Source organism: Lissotriton helveticus, chromosome 6 (genome assembly GCF_964261635.1).
Source record: "Lissotriton helveticus chromosome 6, aLisHel1.1, whole genome shotgun sequence".
Classification (NCBI taxonomy): domain Eukaryota; kingdom Metazoa; phylum Chordata; class Amphibia; order Caudata; family Salamandridae; genus Lissotriton; species Lissotriton helveticus.
In genome coordinates, this window is record NC_136067.1 from 1596667895 (window position 1) to 1596686771 (window position 18877).

The 18877-nt window shown below is 45.4% G+C and overlaps 1 protein-coding gene across 1 annotated transcript in view; it reads left to right on the top strand.

Annotated features, from left to right (window-relative positions):
- Positions 1 to 18877, top strand: part of IFNGR1 (interferon gamma receptor 1) — a 219877-nt gene that overhangs the window by 182776 nt on the left and 18224 nt on the right. The window contains exons 4-5 of the mRNA XM_078649395.1: positions 1090 to 1244; positions 11118 to 11286. Of these exons, the coding sequence (XP_078505521.1) occupies positions 1090 to 1244; positions 11118 to 11286 (324 nt within the window). The remainder of the gene's footprint in view (positions 1 to 1089; positions 1245 to 11117; positions 11287 to 18877) is intronic.

Genomic DNA, 18877 nt, shown 5'->3' on the forward strand with positions numbered 1-18877 from the left:
ACTTAAGCCATGCATCAATCTTGTTTTGTGGCAATAACATCTGATTTCCTGCTAATATTTGTCACCCCCTGCCATTTCTCATAAGCGAGGTCCTATGTTAATCTAAAAGATACTGTTTTTGTTTTGATGCTGCATGGTGTTGAAAAACTAACATTCCCCTACGTAATATCTGCAATAAACTCTAATACATCAACCACGCCAAAAAAAAACAAGCATTGGCATAGCCAATAGGTCTCGCCTTTGGGACCTTGTAAGTGTTTAGTCATGCAAGGCTTAATGTTTGTGCACCAAGGATATTGTGCTGCATAACTAAACACTTATAAGGTCCCAAAGGCGAGACCTATTGGCTATGCCAATGCTTGTTTTTTCTCTCTCGCTTGTTTATCTTTGCATTATACCTAGGCTCCCCTCAAGGGACAATTAAGATACTGCAGACTGTTCAGAATTGCGCAGCACGCATGTGGCTGAACATCCCGCGAAGAACAGCTGCTAAACCTGCACTCCGCCAGTTGCACTGGCTTCCAGTGCAGCAGAGGATCGAATTTAAAGCCTTGGTCACGGTCCATAAAGTAATTCACAAAAAAGCACCTTTACTGATACAATCACTATTCTGCCCTTACCTCCCTAAGCGGGAATTGAGATCCTCTAATAAGAACCTCCTTTCAATCCCAAAAATTAGAAAAGTGCGTATGGGCGGCCGACGCTTCTCCCTACAGGCCTCAAGACTGTGGAACAATCTTCCACTCTATATCAGAATGGAAAGCAACCATCTTAGCTTCAGGAAGGCGTTGAAAACCCTGCTGTTTGTCTGAATTTGGTGAATGAACGTTGTCTAAAGCGCTGGGATGCCTTCGGGTAGCCATGCGCGATACAAATACGTAATCATTCATCTTAGGCTGTTTAGATTGGACAGGAGTGGTTGAGATATGGGTTCTTGCTTTAGTAGGGAGAAATAAATCCTCTGTCTCCATTAAGTCCAGTTTGCAAAGCCACAAATGTTATGTGTTTTCATGTCCTGTTATAGAAAATGCCACTTTCTTTGATAATGTAGGAAAACATTAAATGTGTCTTATTTTATTTATTTTGTAGGGAAAATAGGACCACCAGCGCTTCATGTTTCAATGGAGGGTGACCAAGTTGTGATCGAGGTTTACCACCCACCAACTCCATTCAAAAATCTGACTTTACTGGATATTTATGAAGACTTTAACTACATTTTGTATTTTGGGAATAAAGAAATCGAGGTATGTTATAAGCACAAAATGTTGGATTTCTTCCCGTGATGGTTTTAGCCCAGACGAGATTGATTAAAAAAGATGTGCATACATACTCTGCAGGTCATCATAAAGTAGATTTGCTAATCTAAAATGTTAATTTTATGCACGGCTCATAAATCCCAGTTTGCCTTTCTAAAATGTGCAAGTATGAAGAAAATATGCATTTCATCAGTTCAGAACAAGGAATGTACATAGCTTATGTGACAAAGTGTCCTCTTCAACCTGTGCCTGCCATATATATGAACAATTAAGGGCAAATTCTGCACATTGCTGCTGCCATACTGATTTCAGCGAATCTAGTGTACCACTTTTAAAAACAGGCATTGTCAATGCAAATAGGCCTGCCCTTAAAATGCCTGGAAAAAATGACCATTGGCAAAAATAATTTTTAAAAAACAAACCATGAAATGAAAGCAAATTGACACACCAGCCTTGGCAATGAAGTGGACTGCTTTTTAGGTAGATGTGCACAAGCAAAATGACATCACTAAGAGGGAAGGGAGCCATTGTTTGAAGTGGCTTATGCATTGACCCATTCTATATGCAATGGTGGGAGAAAACAAAATGACAGGCACAATGGATGATGAGTAGTGATTGATGGCCCACGTAGGTATATGTTGGTATTTCTATAGAATAAATAGTAGCTGGCTAGCAACAGAGCTCTGGACAGGGGGAAAGCTACTGTGGGGAGGAGACAGACGAAATGGGAAAAGCTAGTAGAGTGGGTGAGATGTTAGCCTGCTGAGTTAGTTTTCCTTGAACAGATGAGTTTTCAGTTTCTCCATTAATTGTACGAGGTTTACTAGTTGCCTCCTGGGACACACTTCGCTTGCGTTATGGAATATGGTGAGTGAGATCTTGCCCACAGTCCATGAAGAAGTTTGTATAATTCTTGCTCAATTCATACAACATGGACAAGATGCGATAAAATAAATCATCCGATCTGGGATGAACACCACTGACTGTGCGGGCAGCTTGTGGATGAGATCTACAAGCTTTTCAAGTAACGTTCCTGTGTCGTTAATAAACATGCCATTTGAAAGCACGTGTCTTTTCAGCTACATGGCAGATTCTGCCCTAGAGAGCTTCAAAGAGAGCAAAATCACAGTGCCCTCCCTCAGCTTTTCTGCATCCATGAGGCAGTATCCCCAATAGTTTGCCCCCTTTTGAGGCTTCAAAAGAGGCCAGGCACAAAGACCATGTCATTTGTCCACCTCAACAATAATAGACCCCTCAGTCCTTTCGAGGTCATGGATCTGCCCAACAACATCCAGGCAATCGGGGCAATGTACTGCTCTGTCCCCCACCCCTACTGCTAACGCATCCAAGCCACCTTAGCTTGTCCCTGGTTGAATATAGCTATCCCATTGGAGACAGGATATGGTATTACCTCCACGGGTGGCAGAGCATCACACCTGACTGATGGGTGCTTCAAATCGTTAAGCATGGGTACGCACTGCCATTCCTTTCCACTCTGCCCTTAAACCATATGCACCACAGCACAGCAGATGTCGGAGGAATACTTATCCATTTTACTGAAGCAGATTTTTGTCTTTTTGACAAAGGAGCCATCAAGAAGGTCCCAGCAATAATAAATAGGGACTGGATGTTTTTTCCGCTATTTCCTGTTGCTGAAGAAGGACAGAGACCTTTGTGCTATTTTAGGACTTCACCCTCCCTTTTTTCTCCAAAAAAATAAGTTAAAGATGACCATGCAGGCCCAAGTTCTATCTGCCCTGAATCCAGGCGACAGGATGGTGGCATTGGATTTTTTGGATGCCTATTTTCACATCCCTGTCCCACAGGCATTACCTGCGGTTCAAGATGGGCTACGAGCATTTTCAGTTTTCCGTACTCCCCTTTGGCCTCGCCAGCACTGTTCGGGTGTTCACAAAAGTGATGACAGTGGTCGCTGCACATCTCCTGAGGTTGAGAATAACAGTATTTCCCCTATTTCGACGACTGGCTGCTTCCAGTCAGTCATAGACCACCTCCAGATGATGACAAACCTCCTCACATATTTGGGTTTGCCAATTAACCTTCTGAAGTCACACCTTACTCCTTCCTAGAGACTCCCATTCTTCGAAGCTGTTCTGGATACTGTGTTTTTTCAAAGCTTTTGGCTGGCTGACATGGTCCAGGACTTTGGGGATATGATCCCAATGTATCCACTTCTGCACTGGGTCTCTGTGAGAGCGGCTGGTGGTCCTCTAGAACATCTTGCCTCCTGCATTCTGCTTGTGTAACATACCAGATGGCATATGCACCTCTGCAGTGGGATCTAAAATCTCAGTGGACTGAGTATCAAGGAAACCTGGAAAACTCCAATCAGGTTTTGAAGTAGACTGCTAAAGACCTAAGGTGGATGCGGCTTGACCACTGTTCATCCGGTGGCAAGCATCTCCCTACCACACCCAGAGTTGACGATAATGACGGATGCATCATTGCTGGGTTGGGAAGGTCATGTGGGAGAGGTCATGGATCAGATTTGCCCTGATTTCAGCCAGAGAAGGGATCACAGGGCAGAGTACCATGCAGTCTCTTCCTGACATGGAGGGATTCCTTTACTGTCTGACGTGGAGGAGTTGTTGGACACCCTTCCTGCAACTTACACTGAGCATACTGGAGTGAACCCTATAAGATTTGAGTTCCTAACCCCATGTGAGGCTTGGATGGAGAATCTAGGGTCACAGTTGACTCTGAGCATCATCAAGAAGAGTTGCACCATATCACTAGGCCAGCCATGGAGAAGAGGCGCAGAGTGGCTAGCCCTTTTGTATTCTAAACTTTGTAACCTAGCATTATAACCCACTGCTGAGGGCTGTACCAGTTGTTAAGTGTTCTCTAAAACAAGGAAATGGGCCTGTAATAACCAGTAGAAGGAAAGGGACTATGAGTATATTTGGACTTTCCACCCACTGAGGGTAGAATTTTCTAAATTAAATGGCGAGAAAAAAAGACACTCACCGGAAGGTTGGAACATAAGACTTGTGCCAGTCATCATTGTTGGTCCTTGCCTTAGGTGGAGCTCACATCATTCCAGTGTTGTGATGAGTTTGTGTTCACATGTATTTTCAGGTTGTTCTCTTCCCTATACACTCTTCATTGTTTTGTTTTTGTAAAGATTAGTAGGGCTACTTGCTTCTAACTTTTGTTTACAGGCATCTCGCACAAAACCTAGTCTGTCCTGCTCTTACATCATGTTTCCATTAAATTGGATAGAACAGGTGAACCAAACTCAGCCTCCTGCTGCACAGAAGGGTGGGTACCCAAATCCCAAACCTCACTTGGAGGCGATATTCACTGCTAAGAACATACACTCTCACATACACACCCACCCCTCCCCCCCACCCCCCCCTCTCTCAACACCACACCCAAGGCACTGCGGGATACAGCTTTTTGAAGTAAACAGTTTCCCACTGAGTTCGAACAGAGGGTGTGGGACTGAGAAAAGACAGTCCTAAGCAGGGCCGAACTTGTTGTAGTGGGCACCGGGCGTTTCCCCGGTGTGGGGTGCTTTTGGGCACCTTAAGGGCCATTTTTGTTACCGGGGGGCCATCAATATCGGCCCCCTGTAACAAAATAGCTCAGCCGCACCCCCCACTCCTCCACAACCCCCTCCCCACCCCACCCAGGGGGGCCGCCCAGCAGTTTGCCAGGGCCGGTTTCGGGTCCCAGCCCGGCCCTGGTCATAGGTGGAATCGCAACCTATATCCTTCCGAAAACAATCGTACCAAGACTGTATGCCCTGGAGGAAGAAGCCGGAGCTTTTATATACTTCATGCAGTATGTAGACATTGCTGTTTGTTGATGGAATGTAATTTGTGCCCAGGTTAAACTATTAAATTCTACTACCAGGTTGTTCTATATCCTAGGCAGTGGCAAAACTGAGACTTTGGGCAAGCATTGGTCACTAAATACGCCTGCCAAATGCAACACTAACACAGAAATTAGAAGGGAATAGAGGCAGAACATCTGAAGTCTGCTCCATTGTTTGGGACCTCAAACAGAGTAAAGCACACTACACAAATGCTACAGGACCATACACCATGGAGATATCGATGCTGAATAGTTATTAAATCTTGGTTCCAGCATCTTCTCTCAAATGTATTATTATGTAGAGTCTCAGAGACCCCAAAAATATGTTTCTTCATAGTAAATAATTAAGGTCTTGTGCATGTCCATGTCTCCTAGCCATGAATCAACGTGACCTAGATATCGTGACTACCATTTTCTATGCCGGCATGAACAAAGGTGTTGCACCTTTCAGCTTCTAAAAAAAAAAAAATCTTGATTGTGTCACCCACTCGAACATTGGCTCTGTGAGAGAAACCTAGCCGCCTTAACGTTATAGTTAAGATTTTGTACTTTCCACTTTTAGCATTAAAGATATACATTTCACGGTTATCTGTTAAAGCAAACTTTCAAGTTATAATCATCAAACGTTTGGTAACTTCTCAGTATTTTATCACTTCTTCAAACACCCTAGAGTGCTGTATCACCCTTTCACATATTCACTACTTCAGCAGAATTGCTGCAGGTCTACTCACTTGAACATCGAGGAGGCTCCAAAGAGGATACATGCTTCAAGCCTCATTCTCAGCCTGAAGATCACACCGCACTAAAAATGCTATATATTTTCTTCTACTCAAGCAAAGGGTTGACATTGAATCCTTTTGTCTTGTTCATAAGGCTTTTCATAGCTATGCCCCACAGTATCCTAAAAAAAAAGTCCATTGCTACTGCTTTCCAGATGCAAATATTGTGGAAAGTCCCTGCACATTCAAGATCATCGTTTTGGAATGCTCTACCTTTTCAACTTTGTATTTAAGAACGCTTAAGAAAATACTACAAATACCATGAAAACCCACCTCTTTTGCTAATAATTACTATACGGGTCCCACAGCAGAATGAACTAGTTAGTTGTACTAGCGCTCTACTAAAACAGTTCTAAGCAAGCATTGTCAAAACCAATAGGTTTAGCCTTTGGGACCTATTCGCTTCGCTATTGGTTATAGCGATTGTGTACAAAATCTGTGACACTTCCCATTATTGCTTGTGTGCCTGCTGCACCAAAAAGACCTCTGGGCATGTGATCATGTGCAGACACTTTGAGAGAGGAAGGATGGGGTGGCCCATGTAGGTGGTAGCACCAGTAGCCTCCCTCATGTCGCCAGGCTAATTCAGGAGAAGATTATTGGGTCCCATTTTGGCACAACTGGTTCCCAACACAGGGTCGAGCCTGCCTCGAGAGAGGGGGAGCTTGCATGAGCAGAATGTACAGTGGGAATGCATTTGATTTGTCTGTTAACCCAAAGGCCAGAATGGCACTCAAACTACACTAATGCGGAACCGGCCCCCTCCACAACAGTCTGCTCCCCTCGAATATAGAGTAGGAGATTATCCTTATAGTGTGAGAAATATAGTGACAATCTCCCATCCCGCAACCCTCAGTAATGACGGCCAGTCTGAAGGGTACAAGCAAGTGGCTCTATAGCCAAGGCAAATAGGTGGGAGAGGGGCAGCCTTGGTGTGTACCCCTCTTGATTACCTGCGGCGGGGAAAAAAATAGAGCCAGTCTTCACACAAGCCACTGGGTTTGACGCAGTGTCATAGAGAGAGAGCCTGTTTTTTTGGCAGAGTTGAACAGTTTAGTCAACGCCAGTGCCAGGGTGTCAATGTATATCAAATAAAAATCCAAGGGGTGGACTTTGTCTTGAGCCAGTGCCTTGATGCCCAGGACCAAGTTTCACTACCCATGGCCACTGTGATTTGGAGCATGTGTGTCTCTTCAGCTTACATATAATCTTGCATGGAGTGGCTGGGAACCCCACCTTACTCACCATATATCTGTACATAAAACAGTGCTAAAACCGAATTGATTTCAGTTTGTCTATGCACTACCCGATCTGCAAGCATGCATGTCTGCAAGGTCTGAGAGTCTCGGTGATCAGGGCTGGCCAAACAATCCAACAGCCTCATCGCGTTAGTCATGCACTTTAGTAATGTAGGCCCTATATTGATAAGCCCAGAGGCGCTCAATGATACAGCCAGATAGGTGGGCGTAGGTGAATATTACCACTTTCGAGGCTTCTCCAGAGGGTTTAGCTTTTGCCAATGCCACACTCCTCAATCACGGGTACCTCAGCCCCTAAGCCCTCTGGTTAAACATTATAGAGGCAAATTCAGAAGTAAGAGATGTGGATTCCTGCACCAGGCTCCTTGTCTTCCTACCCAACACCACAATGAAAGCAGCTCTAGTTTGATTCTGCAAGCACTGAAAGAGCCTGTGGGAGACCATGTGTCCTCCTTTCTACCAGCCTTGGGACAGTTTTTCGTCTCGATAATAGAAATCGGGACCTACCCTTCCTTTAAGATCCTCCTTAAAGTCGCCCCATACTTTCACATCCCAATTCTGCTGTGGCACCTGAAGTAACTACATTTTGTAGTGGGTTCCACCCATTACCAATTTGCAGTTCTCTCACATGGATTGACATCACCAAGGTGATGTTGGTAGTTATGGCCCATCTGAGATGGTCAGGTATTCCATTTTCCCATACCTGGATGACTGCCTGCTCAAGGACGAGTTTCCGGAGTTTGTGTTGCACCATCTACATTCAACAACAACTCTGTTGTTTTCACCTGGCCTTTTCAAGAAACAGACACAGATCTCGTTTTGCCCTTCAGTCACTCTCCAACCGTGGCCACAATACTAACTGAAGCCTCTATTCTAGGGTGGAAGACCGGCCTTGAGGATCTGGAGATCAGAGTCTCTGGTCTCCGGAGAAGCATGTGCTTCATATCAACCTGCTAGAGGTGTGAATGATGATTCAGCTGGCACTCAAAGCCTTCCATCCGTCCGAGATGGGTCTGTTCAGATCTTGGACAGTACAACTGATGTGGCACATGAACAAACAAGGGGGAGTAGGGCCTCAGATCCTGTGTTTTGAGGTGTTGAGGGTGTGGACTTGAGCACTTAGTCATGGGATTTGGTTAACAGCCATTCACCTGGTGGGTTCTCTGACTAGCAGAGTCAAAAGCATGAGCACGTATACCTTGCCATTCACAAGAGGCATCTTCCGCTGGAGGTAGTCCTGGGCATCTTCGCGGAGTGGTGTACGCCTCCGGTGGTCATTTTTGTCTCCTCGGAAGATGCTCTGTGCCAGCAATTCTGTGCCCTCCAGGATCCGTTAAGGGAGGGGGATGTGTTTCGGTTGAGGTTGAACTTTAATCTTTATTGCAGAATTCCCCCACTACTAAGTTCTTAAGAAGATTCACCAGATCTGCTGAAATGGTGTGGTATGTAGACCATCTGTTCCTCTCCCGGTGTGCCCATTTCGATGGCCATCAGGACAGACCTCTCTCCCAGTCGGAGGAGATGGTGCTGCACCCCAATCTTCGACAACTCCACATTCATGCCTGGAGATTGAGTGGGACATCTACGCTTCCTTTAGCTGACAGCAGAGGTGGTGGACGTCATCCAGTGCACTTGTTTCCTCTTCACAAAATCTGTTTATTCTGGCAGATAAAACCATTTTATTTTATTTCATGCAGTACATACAACAATGTGGGCTATTTATGAGCCAAACTATCAGGGGTCCTCCAGTTTGTACTCTCTCTAGCTAAGAGTGTGTAGTGTGGCCAATCTAAAACGTTATTTGGCTGTGTTGTCGGCATACATCTGTCTCGCAAATCAGCCTTCCCTGTTCAAGTCCTCTATTGTGATACGGGTTTTTTTTGGGGGGGGGGGGTGGGGGGGGGGGGGGTTGGTGGCCATCACTTCGGCAAGGTGGGTCACTGAGCTGCAGGCACTGTGTTCCGAGCTGCCGTTTGACCTTTTTCAATGGAAGTCTAGTGTTGCGAATTATTCCCTTCTATCTCAGTCCATCCATTACTTTACAATTCTTCTATTCCCCACTTCATCCCACACAGGAGGGGGAATGGCAGCAGCTCCTGAAACCTAGGTTTGCATTACCTTTCATTTCCACCGTACTTCAGGTATCAGATTGCATGACCTAATCTTAGTCTGTTACTTTGGCAGTAGAAAAGGAAACACATACAGAAATGTACATTGTCCAGCTACATTATTCCTTTGTTTCAAAATGTGCTACACACTTGCCAAGAAGGAGCCACCTGGAGAAATCAAAGCTCACTGTCCCAGAGCCAAGTCTTCGTATTCTGCACTCACAAGAGCCAAATCTGTAAGATGTCTGTGTAGGCATTCCTACACTGTTTCGCCAAACATTACTGCTTGGATTCTGAGATGCATAGGGACAGGACTTTGCCAGTTCTTTGCTACAAGACTTCCTTATGTAACCAGTGGTTTGCCTTCTTCTAGGGAGTGTACTACCTGGTAATCTATTTAACTCACGAGAAACTTGCAAGTTGAAGAAAAAGTTACTTACCTTCAACCAGTATCTTTTTGGTAGCTACTCTAGCTACCTGCAGATTCCTCCCGACTCCCACCCACCTCCCAGTCTGATGGTTGTAAGTTCAGGGATTGGTCAATAAGGTATCAGAAGTTTATCTAATCGAAGGTTCTCCATCTGCTTGTGTGAAAGGCTTGGAAAAAATAGGCAGACATTGATGTTGCCCAGAGGTGGGCTCTATATGGTTACAGACGTCAAAAGTAAGCCAGCGCCCACTTCCCAGATCATAGAGTTGTGAAGTTATCCGGGTCCAGCCTGCCGCGGAACGCCCACGCGGGGCTAATTCCCCTCCTGTGCGTGGCGTTCCATTAAGTGGGCGGAGTCATGACGAGCTCAGCTCGTCATGAGTACCGCGGTGCCACGCGCGGCCCCCCTGGCCCCCGCGCCACGGGAGAATTAGCCCCGCGGCGAAGGGGTTAATGGGTTTGTCTCTGACAAGCAAAAGAGAATGCATACCTATTCGGCATTCAAATGAGCTGAAAGTGCATCCACTGCACCGACAGATGCACTTAAACTGAGGGATTTCCCCCCTCCCATTTCCCCCTCCTCCTTCCTGGGAGGGTGTTTGGGAGGGGATTAATGGCCTACTGAGCCCTAACTGAGTTTCAGGATTGTCATGCTTCATAGTGGATATGCCACAGGTTAAAAATGTATGAATTGTTATGTTGGACCTTCAGTAGGCAAATTAGGTAGCGTCAGTATACATCATACTGCAACTATCAGTTGAAACAGGCATGTTGTCAGAGCTTTCTGGGCTATAAAGGATCCTGGATGGTCACAAGATGTATTAGGGGAGCACCCAATGGAGCTAGGCCACTGCCTTTTCGGGATATTTAGGCATGCTACTGCAAATGTGGTGTCAAGAAGCATGTATGTGTTGAATTGGCCACCAGAAAGATCATTACTAAAGGTAAGTACATTTTTCTTTCTGCTCGGATGTAGGAAGAATTCCTTTTTTTTCTTTCCAGGACCGTCTTACCAACATCAGTCCTGGGAATTAAAAATTGGGGATGGTATCCCACCTTAAATACGGCAGAACTACTGCTACTGTGACCTGGTGGTCCTTTTGTTGACAGACCACTTAATTATTGGTTTTGGCTGGTGACTCTTCAAGCGGAAGTCCTGCGATTTCCCCCACCCCTAAATAGGGTAAGGGAATAGTGGGGTGAATGGGTGGGTGGGGCATCTGCTTTTTTTGGCAGATGCCTGATCCAACTCGAACTACCCCTCTAATTGTGCTGTAACAGTCATAGTCCGCCCTTAAATGGCAATATTTTTGTATATAAATCCTTAAAACCAATCTAGCTTAAACTTACTTTAACATGACTTTCCCTAGATGTTACACGATGTGCATGATACTAAATGCTGAAGTAAGGTAAAACATGCTAACATTTTTTACTTTCCCTATTAGTTTGAGGAAGAGGAATGTGACATTGAGGCATGTGGCACCGAGATTCTGCTCCCTCAGAAGGTCTCCAACATATGCGTATCTGCTGAGGGAAAATCAAAGCATTGGATGGTTCCTGTGGAGAGATCAGAAGAAAAATGCCTTGACGTTATAAACAGTGAGGCTAACAAAGGTAAATACTTGTACAATTACATTTTTGGGTAATGTGATAGAACTTTGAAGAAAAATGTGATGTACCAAGTAGTAAATATTAAATGTACCTTTACGATCAATGTTGTCTCCACCACACTATTTGCACAATTCATCAACAGCCCAGGTCCGAGGTAGTAGCCTCTTGGTGGTAATGTCATTCAGGAGAGTAACCCACCAATCAAGGTTTGTGAGAAAAAGATCTGAGTACACTGTTTTCCCACATACCTGCCTTTTTTTTAATGCTTATTTTCTGTCTTGGCCGCTTGAAATCGGGGTTGGGGGGGGGTGGCCCCAATTGAAAAGCCTATGTGGCACCATCATACCTCAGCCCCAAAGCACAGTGGGTGTAGGGTAGATCCCACGTCCCCTGCTAGCACCTCCCACATTTAGTACAGCAACAGACTGGTCAAAATTTGGCCAGTGTCTTTCCTTTCGTGTTCCTGTGTATGTAATGCTGGAATGGCATTGTATCAAGTGAGCGATGGGGTCATGCCTTAGCTCCCTGTCAACTGGCTGTCACTAGCAGAGACTCTCGAAGGCCGGTTACCCCACCACCTGTAGTCTCCAATAGTCATGGCTGAGCATCCTGCATTGGGGCAAAAGCTTCCACCTGGCTCTTCGCTGTGTATTATTAGGTAGAGGCTACAGTATCCAAATTGAGGGTTTAGAAATATTTTACTTGGCACTATTTCTTATGGTGAACCCCACCCAAGCTGAAGATGAAGAAGTGGAAATGTGGCCATCCTTTTGTTTTCCACTGGCCAAAAGTCACCCCCCAACTTGAACTCTCCGTTCCATATTAAAAAGATACCTGCAGTCAGCTATGAGTCATCTTCATAAATATTATTTCAAAACCATTGGCATACTGTTCACAATCATAAACAATTACTGAAGGTATTAAACACAAAATGTCCTGTTTGGAAAGTGCCACTAAGTTTATTCTCTCATGCAGCTTCTTTGAAATGCTGCCACCATAGAGGCGCTGGGCTGACAAGTCAAGAGATACACACTCCTCAAGGCTACAGGCATTAAGGCCAATTGAGGTTTTCCTCCATCATCATCACACCGAATGTTAATGTACTGAGCACCAGATCTGCAGTTTTTGGGAGTCTGTTGGGCTTAAGGTAGGTGGCAGCCAGTTCTACGTTCAGGTCCCCAAAACATTTTACCAGTATCCTTGTTAAAGAGTAGGAATACCAGACCTTCCTAGTAAAATCGGTTGCATCCATAAAAACTTCATGCCTCACTTTGACCCCCCTCACCATGTTGTGTGTGTGCATTTGTCTGTGAGTGCATGTGCACATGAGGGCATCTTACAAAGGTGTGTGGCTTGGATACCGCTGACAAAGTAGGAATTAAGTAATTGGTGCACAGAATAATACCTTTACTTTAATGTTGTCATTATCTTTTGTGTGGATATGATTCCCTCCATACTCCTGTACATGTCATATTGGCTAGTGGACCACATTGATTTTTTTGATAAGCCAAAGAACTCTGAGCATAAACAGTACCAGATGGTCCATGGCCCTGTATTTTATTTTATTTTTGTAAATCTGTCTATTGGTTTTTCACACGAGAAATCGAAAGAAAAACCGTACCGTATACAGAGGAACACCATGAATGGCCGTAGGAGTCAGGGGTGATTTCAATCTGTAGGCCATTGCAATTCAGATACAGGAAGTGAGAATAACAATTATGTATTATGGTGCGATACGGGCGCCGACAATAGTGTAAATACGCATGTACATCACGTGGCACACACAGTGCAAGGTTATTATGTAACAGATACTGAACAGGGGGAATGGGGTAGAACAAAATGAGGACAAAGCAAGCAAAAAATAGTGTCGACTGTTAGTGATATGCCGCCAGGGTGCCCCTGCAAAAAATCCCCCCGCATGTGCACTGTCCACTTTTAGCAGATATTTGTCACTTGTGCCAAATGTGTAATCGCTTACTGCTTGTGGGAGAAGTCATTAATGAAGGTTCATACCGACTCTGTAGGGATGGATGAGCACCCCCGATTTATGCCGCCACAATGGTTGGCTCCTCCTCTATGGATGAACCCGAAGAATCCATGCCATTGTTCCACTGCAGGTCCGATAATATTGCGTCCGAGCTGGCGGCTAGTGGGAGTTTGCGGAGGCTCAGCTCTGTGCAGGGCAATGCTCTCTGCGTTAGCCCATGTCAGTAAATAGCAAAGCCACGCTTTAGCGTGAGGGGGCACAGGAGAGTTCCATCTCCTGGTGATCAGCCACTAAGCAGTTGCCATGCCCAGATCTAGACAGCGAAATGTAACTTTGTGTCTTTTACCTCTTCTAAAGAGATGCAAAATATAGGTTTCCCAATGAAAGGGAATGCCGCTTTCGGTGCAGGGGGCAAGGACGTCTGCTATTGTGCTATAGTACCCGATGAGAGCGGGACAGTGCCACTGCATATGTAAGATGTCTGCGTCAAACAATTGACACAGAGGACTGGCAGTGTCTGTGCAAAGGAAGTACTCATTAATTTTAGCTGGGATAAGAGACGCTCAGTGCAAGATAACAAATTGGATTTGGAGAAAGCACTGATTGCGAGATATTCACGTGGGGCTCTCCAGGGTTGCTGCCCACTCAGTCTGTGAAAGGATGTTCCAAGTCACCCTCCCAGGGAAGCTTCAATGTTTCCAGTGTGGGTTCCATGGTCCCTGTATTTTGAAGAGCATCGCCTAGTCATAAAGAGAACTGGCCTAGAGTAGGGCGTGCTATCAACAAATTGACAATGTGGTGCCTAATACCAGCTAGCATAGGGTTGGCTGAGAGTCCTTGACTAAAAGTAGCATATCATTTTATTGGTTCAAGCTTTCTCCCATTGCCTCCAGTGTAGGACAGTGCTGACCCTCTTGAACCAGTAAGTTGTCCTTTATATGGACTTCAAGAGGAACGTCTAAAAAGAGGATATTACCAGGGTGTAAGACTTTACATGTTGGTGTTTCTCCTCTAGTCGAAGACTAAGCTTAGGATCCAGTCAAACCTTGCTTTTGCGACCTGTCCTGAAAAGTAAACGGAACTGTCTGTTATATTGAGGAGCAGGTTCTTGGTCAATAAGAATGAACAATTAAGATGGACTGAAACTTACTTGGGCATTTGCTCATGGAAGCGACCCCTGGGAGTCACAAGAACATTGTAGCCCAGCTAGCCAGGCCTGGCTCAAGGATGTGTGCAACATCAAGTGGCCTGAAGACTGAATAACAGTCCAAAACCATGAGTGTGTTGTGCCTGCATTGCGCTGCCCTGTCTCTGTTAGAGCGTGCATCGCTCCATATCCAGCCTCAGAGGGAAACAGCATTTTTACTGTAGCCCTAATTCTTAGATTGATATGCTGTAGGCTAAAATGAATCATCCCAATTCCCGTACGTGGGGACCACTTCTGTTGCCCGCATTGTTCAAGAAATGGCATGGTTTGAGTTCCCAATTGGATTGCTAGAAATACAACTCTGGTGAGTTTTGTACCCATGGGGAAAGTACTTTGGCTACTCATGCAAATTCAGTGCCCATAGCCTCTGTAAAAAGGTTGAATGAAGGTAATTGGGATAGGTAGTAGACTCCGGGCCTCTGTGGAGTGTTCCAGACCCTAAGCCCCAGTGGTCCAGTTAACTCAGATATAAATACTCGTTTAAACCAGTCAACTGGCTTTCTTAATCTGTTCCTTTGACTTGGGCAGGATTCTCTGTACATCTTGGTTCTTGGTTTTTCAAGCGACATTAGTATTGTTAATTCTTTCAAGATTTTATGCCACCTGAAAATGTATGGAGCCATCTGCTCTGGTACCCAGTCCTCAAACTTGGACACAGTTAAGACTTTTTACATTGCAACAATCTTTCTAGTCCTGTGGCGCATTGATTTGTAGCAAGTAGTTATCAAAATGTGCTAGTGCCTGGCAATGTAAGTGCCCTGTGCCATAACATGTGCATCCTTTTATGGACCCTTGCTGGACAATGTTGAGGAAAGGCCTTGCATCCCCAAGCTTGTTGCAGGAGCTGGACTGGTGTAACTTGCAGCCAGATTCATCAACGGAAAATCGGCTCGCAAAGGGCCAGAATTTGCGAAATCGCTAAATTGCGAGGAATTGCATTTAAGGAATCTCTATTTGAGATTCCTTAAATGCAATTCATGAACCATTTTAGAATTGCGAAATCGCAATTTTTGGCCGCTATTTACCGCGAAGTCTAACTTCGTGGTAAATAGCGAAAACTTAGAAAAATGCACTTTAGTGCATTTTTCTAAGTTGTATGTTACACACACACATGTCCTTTGGACATGTGTGTGCGCAACATCAGTCTACATTTTCATTTCAGGGGTGCTACAGGGTGTCCTTTGGACACCCCTGGCACCCTTGAAATCGCATCCTTATTTGCGATAAGGCCCATAGGAATGAATGGGGAGTCATTCCTTATTTGCGATTAGCAATTTGCTAATCGCAAATAAGGAAGCTGTAGAAATCGCAAATAATATTGCGATTTCTACATGAATCCCGTTTTGCGAGTCTTTAATAGCGATTCCTTAATAATTGCTATTAAGAACTCGCAAAACAGGACAATGATGAATCTGGGGGTTTGTGCCTCCAGAGGAGTTTACCACGATCATGTTGAATGTTTTTGGGAAAGCATTGGACATGCTAGAGATTCCACATTTATCACTATCGGGGTTGATTGTATCTGAGGATGAATTGCCCTTACTAGCTGATGGCTGTCGCGGGTGCATTGCCATGTGTTTAATTTTCACATCATTTGTTTCCGTGCAATTACAAAAGGGTAATCAAATGCATATGTTTCATCTGTGTACTGTTTTACAGTCCATGATGGAGAAGAATTGATTAATATGGTTTGGCCAGACGTTTGGTGAGCTTTGATCTTAGCTTGAGCTTGCTCAGAGTGAACAAAGTAGGAATTAAGTGATGATCTTGGAGAGAGAGAGAGAAGTCGATCTCAAACGTTTGCCTGGAGCACCTCTAATTCATCCCCAATGAAGGTAGTGCTGCGCTTATTTGACTTTGTTGTGTGCTGGCCATCTTGGAATTAGAATTTCTTCCATGGCTTCTTGAAGAATGTGTTTGTCAATGAGGCAAGCTACATGACCTCTAAAGCAACTATCACCTATATGGGTAAATTGACTTTGCTTTTGGAACCCTTTGCCATGTTCTCGCGCTGAAATGGCCTGTTGGGACGGGCAGTACTGTTTAAGATGGTCTACTGCAGAAATTCCTGTATATTCTACAGACCGTACTATGCGAAATTCCAAATAGATTCTTTCAAAGAATAGATAAATCACGAAGACATTTATGAATTAAAAAACCCACGTATAGCGATAGCTACTATGCAGAAGAGCACATATTAGGGTGGCATAGTGTAGAATGCTGTCTCTGTATATGATATTGCCACTAGGTGGTAATACCGTGCACAGAGTCAGGGGTTCCCCAAAATGTACAGACCTCAATGTAAAACCCAAAGTGCTTTATTAGTGGTAGTGTGGGCAAGCAGCCTTAGGCCATACACTGTGGAGTATAAGATAATTATTGCACAACAGTGATCAATAATGAACACGCGACTCCAGGAGATCCAGACCAATTAAAAAAATATATACTTATTTTGCAGAACAAAATCTTTGCAATAAGGTAAGTATGATTTTTATTAAATACTTTTCACTTTGAAAAATCGGCGCTTAGAAACTTTTCAGGACAGTTCAATGTTACCCTATGTGGGAAACAGTTTTGCAGTTAATCAGGCAAGTACATAACTTTCAGTTCCAGTCTTCAGAGCCAAAGGTCAGTAGTGGGCACGGATCAGGTAAGTACCAACACTGCACCAGCAGCAGTACAGGGACGGCCGAGTATAGAGGTCAAAATCAAGTTCAGCCAAATGCTTTCAATGGAGACTGGGGGGGTCCTTGGAGCCACCCTGCTTGCAGGTAAGTGGAACGGTTGCCAGGGCCAAGCTGTGGGTGTTAGGGCCAGCTCAGGGGGGACACAAAGCAGCAATAAACATACACCACTAGCGGCACAGGGGCGGCTGTGTGAAGGGTGCAAACACAGCGGCGGGCACCCAATGCAATCCTATGAAGTTTCTTCTTTTTGGAAACCGATTGCCGGCATCGAACCGTAGAGTCCAGGCAGAACACCAGTGACAGCATAGAGAAGTTGAGGTGTTGGGGGATCACAGGGACACCATTGATCAAGCACACCAAAGCCCAGGGGCTGCAGTTGTAGGGGTGTTTTTAGATATCGGAAATCTTATTGCCAGGCTGGTTGCGTTGAGGAGGACCCTTCAGATTCACTCTGCAGGCTCTATCGTGGGGGTCGGAGGTCTGCCAACGCTGGATTTGGAGTCCCGGTCGCTGAGGAGACTTTACTGGGCAGTTGGACGAGTCAGACTCGGGCCGTGGGCGTTGGGTGCAGAGTGGGCAGGAGTCGTGGATCTGGAGTCTTTGTTGTTTTTTTCTTCTGGACAGGACCACTGTCCACGGGAAATTGGAGTCTTTGTTGAAGGCAGCAGTCCTCGCAGGGATTTCAGAAGTCGCTGACTGCAAGATGGGTCACACGTTCGTCGAAACTGGAGACAGGCGGTAGGGCTTGGGACCAAGGCAGTCTTCAGGCTTCTGCTGCAGGGGTGTCTTCTTTCATTGTAGGTCATCACAGATCCAGTTTCCAGGCTGGTGGAGCCACCTAAATACTACATTTCAGGGCATTTTAGGGGAGTAGCAGGTAGGGCCAATGTGCACCTTACCTGTGGTGACTACACCCTCCAATATTCCACCTTTCTGTGGGAAGGTTGCATATACCTCGCCCTGATTGGAGGGTCCCCCTATCTTCAAGATGGCGGGGACTGAAAGATGGGGTTCACCTTGTCTCCCCCACCTTAGGGGTGGAGTTGACAGAGATGGGGACACCTCCTATTAGTCTATGTTTTTCCACCGGTTTTCCCACCCAAAGGGGGTGTGTAAGCCCGTGGGTGTGTAAGCCAGGGGCTGCCATTGGCTGGGGATCACATTACAAAGGCGGAAGGCCCTTAAAGCTTCCTTCTTTAAGCACTGGCCCTTCCTGGGGCAAGAGATGTGACAGCTCTGCCCAGGATGTGCATTTTTTCTGGTCCCAGAGAGAAGGGGTTCTCCACCTAGGGATTCTGAAACCTGTCTTGTGGTAGTTGCCTGCCTACAACCAGCCAGAGTCCACACCAGGGTTAGTAAGTTTTCAGGGGACACCTCTGAGGTGCCCTCTGGGTACATGGAACATTAAATTCCACACTGGCATCAGTGTGGATTTATTGAGGGGAGTAGTTTGGTACCAAACACTCCTGTGTTCAGTTAAACCATTGTGGTGCTGTGGATCTCTAGTTGTCGAGTTTCCAGCCCATGTACTCTCTATGGTTTCCCTGGTACTTACAATATTAAGGAATTGACCCCAATATTGTAGTGGCGTATCTGCTCCTAGCAGATATGCCCTTACATGTGGTACAGTGCACACTGCCTTAGGGCTGTGAGGCCTTCTAAAGGGATGACTTACCTATGCCTTCGGGCAGTGCTGGTTTACATGGTACCCAG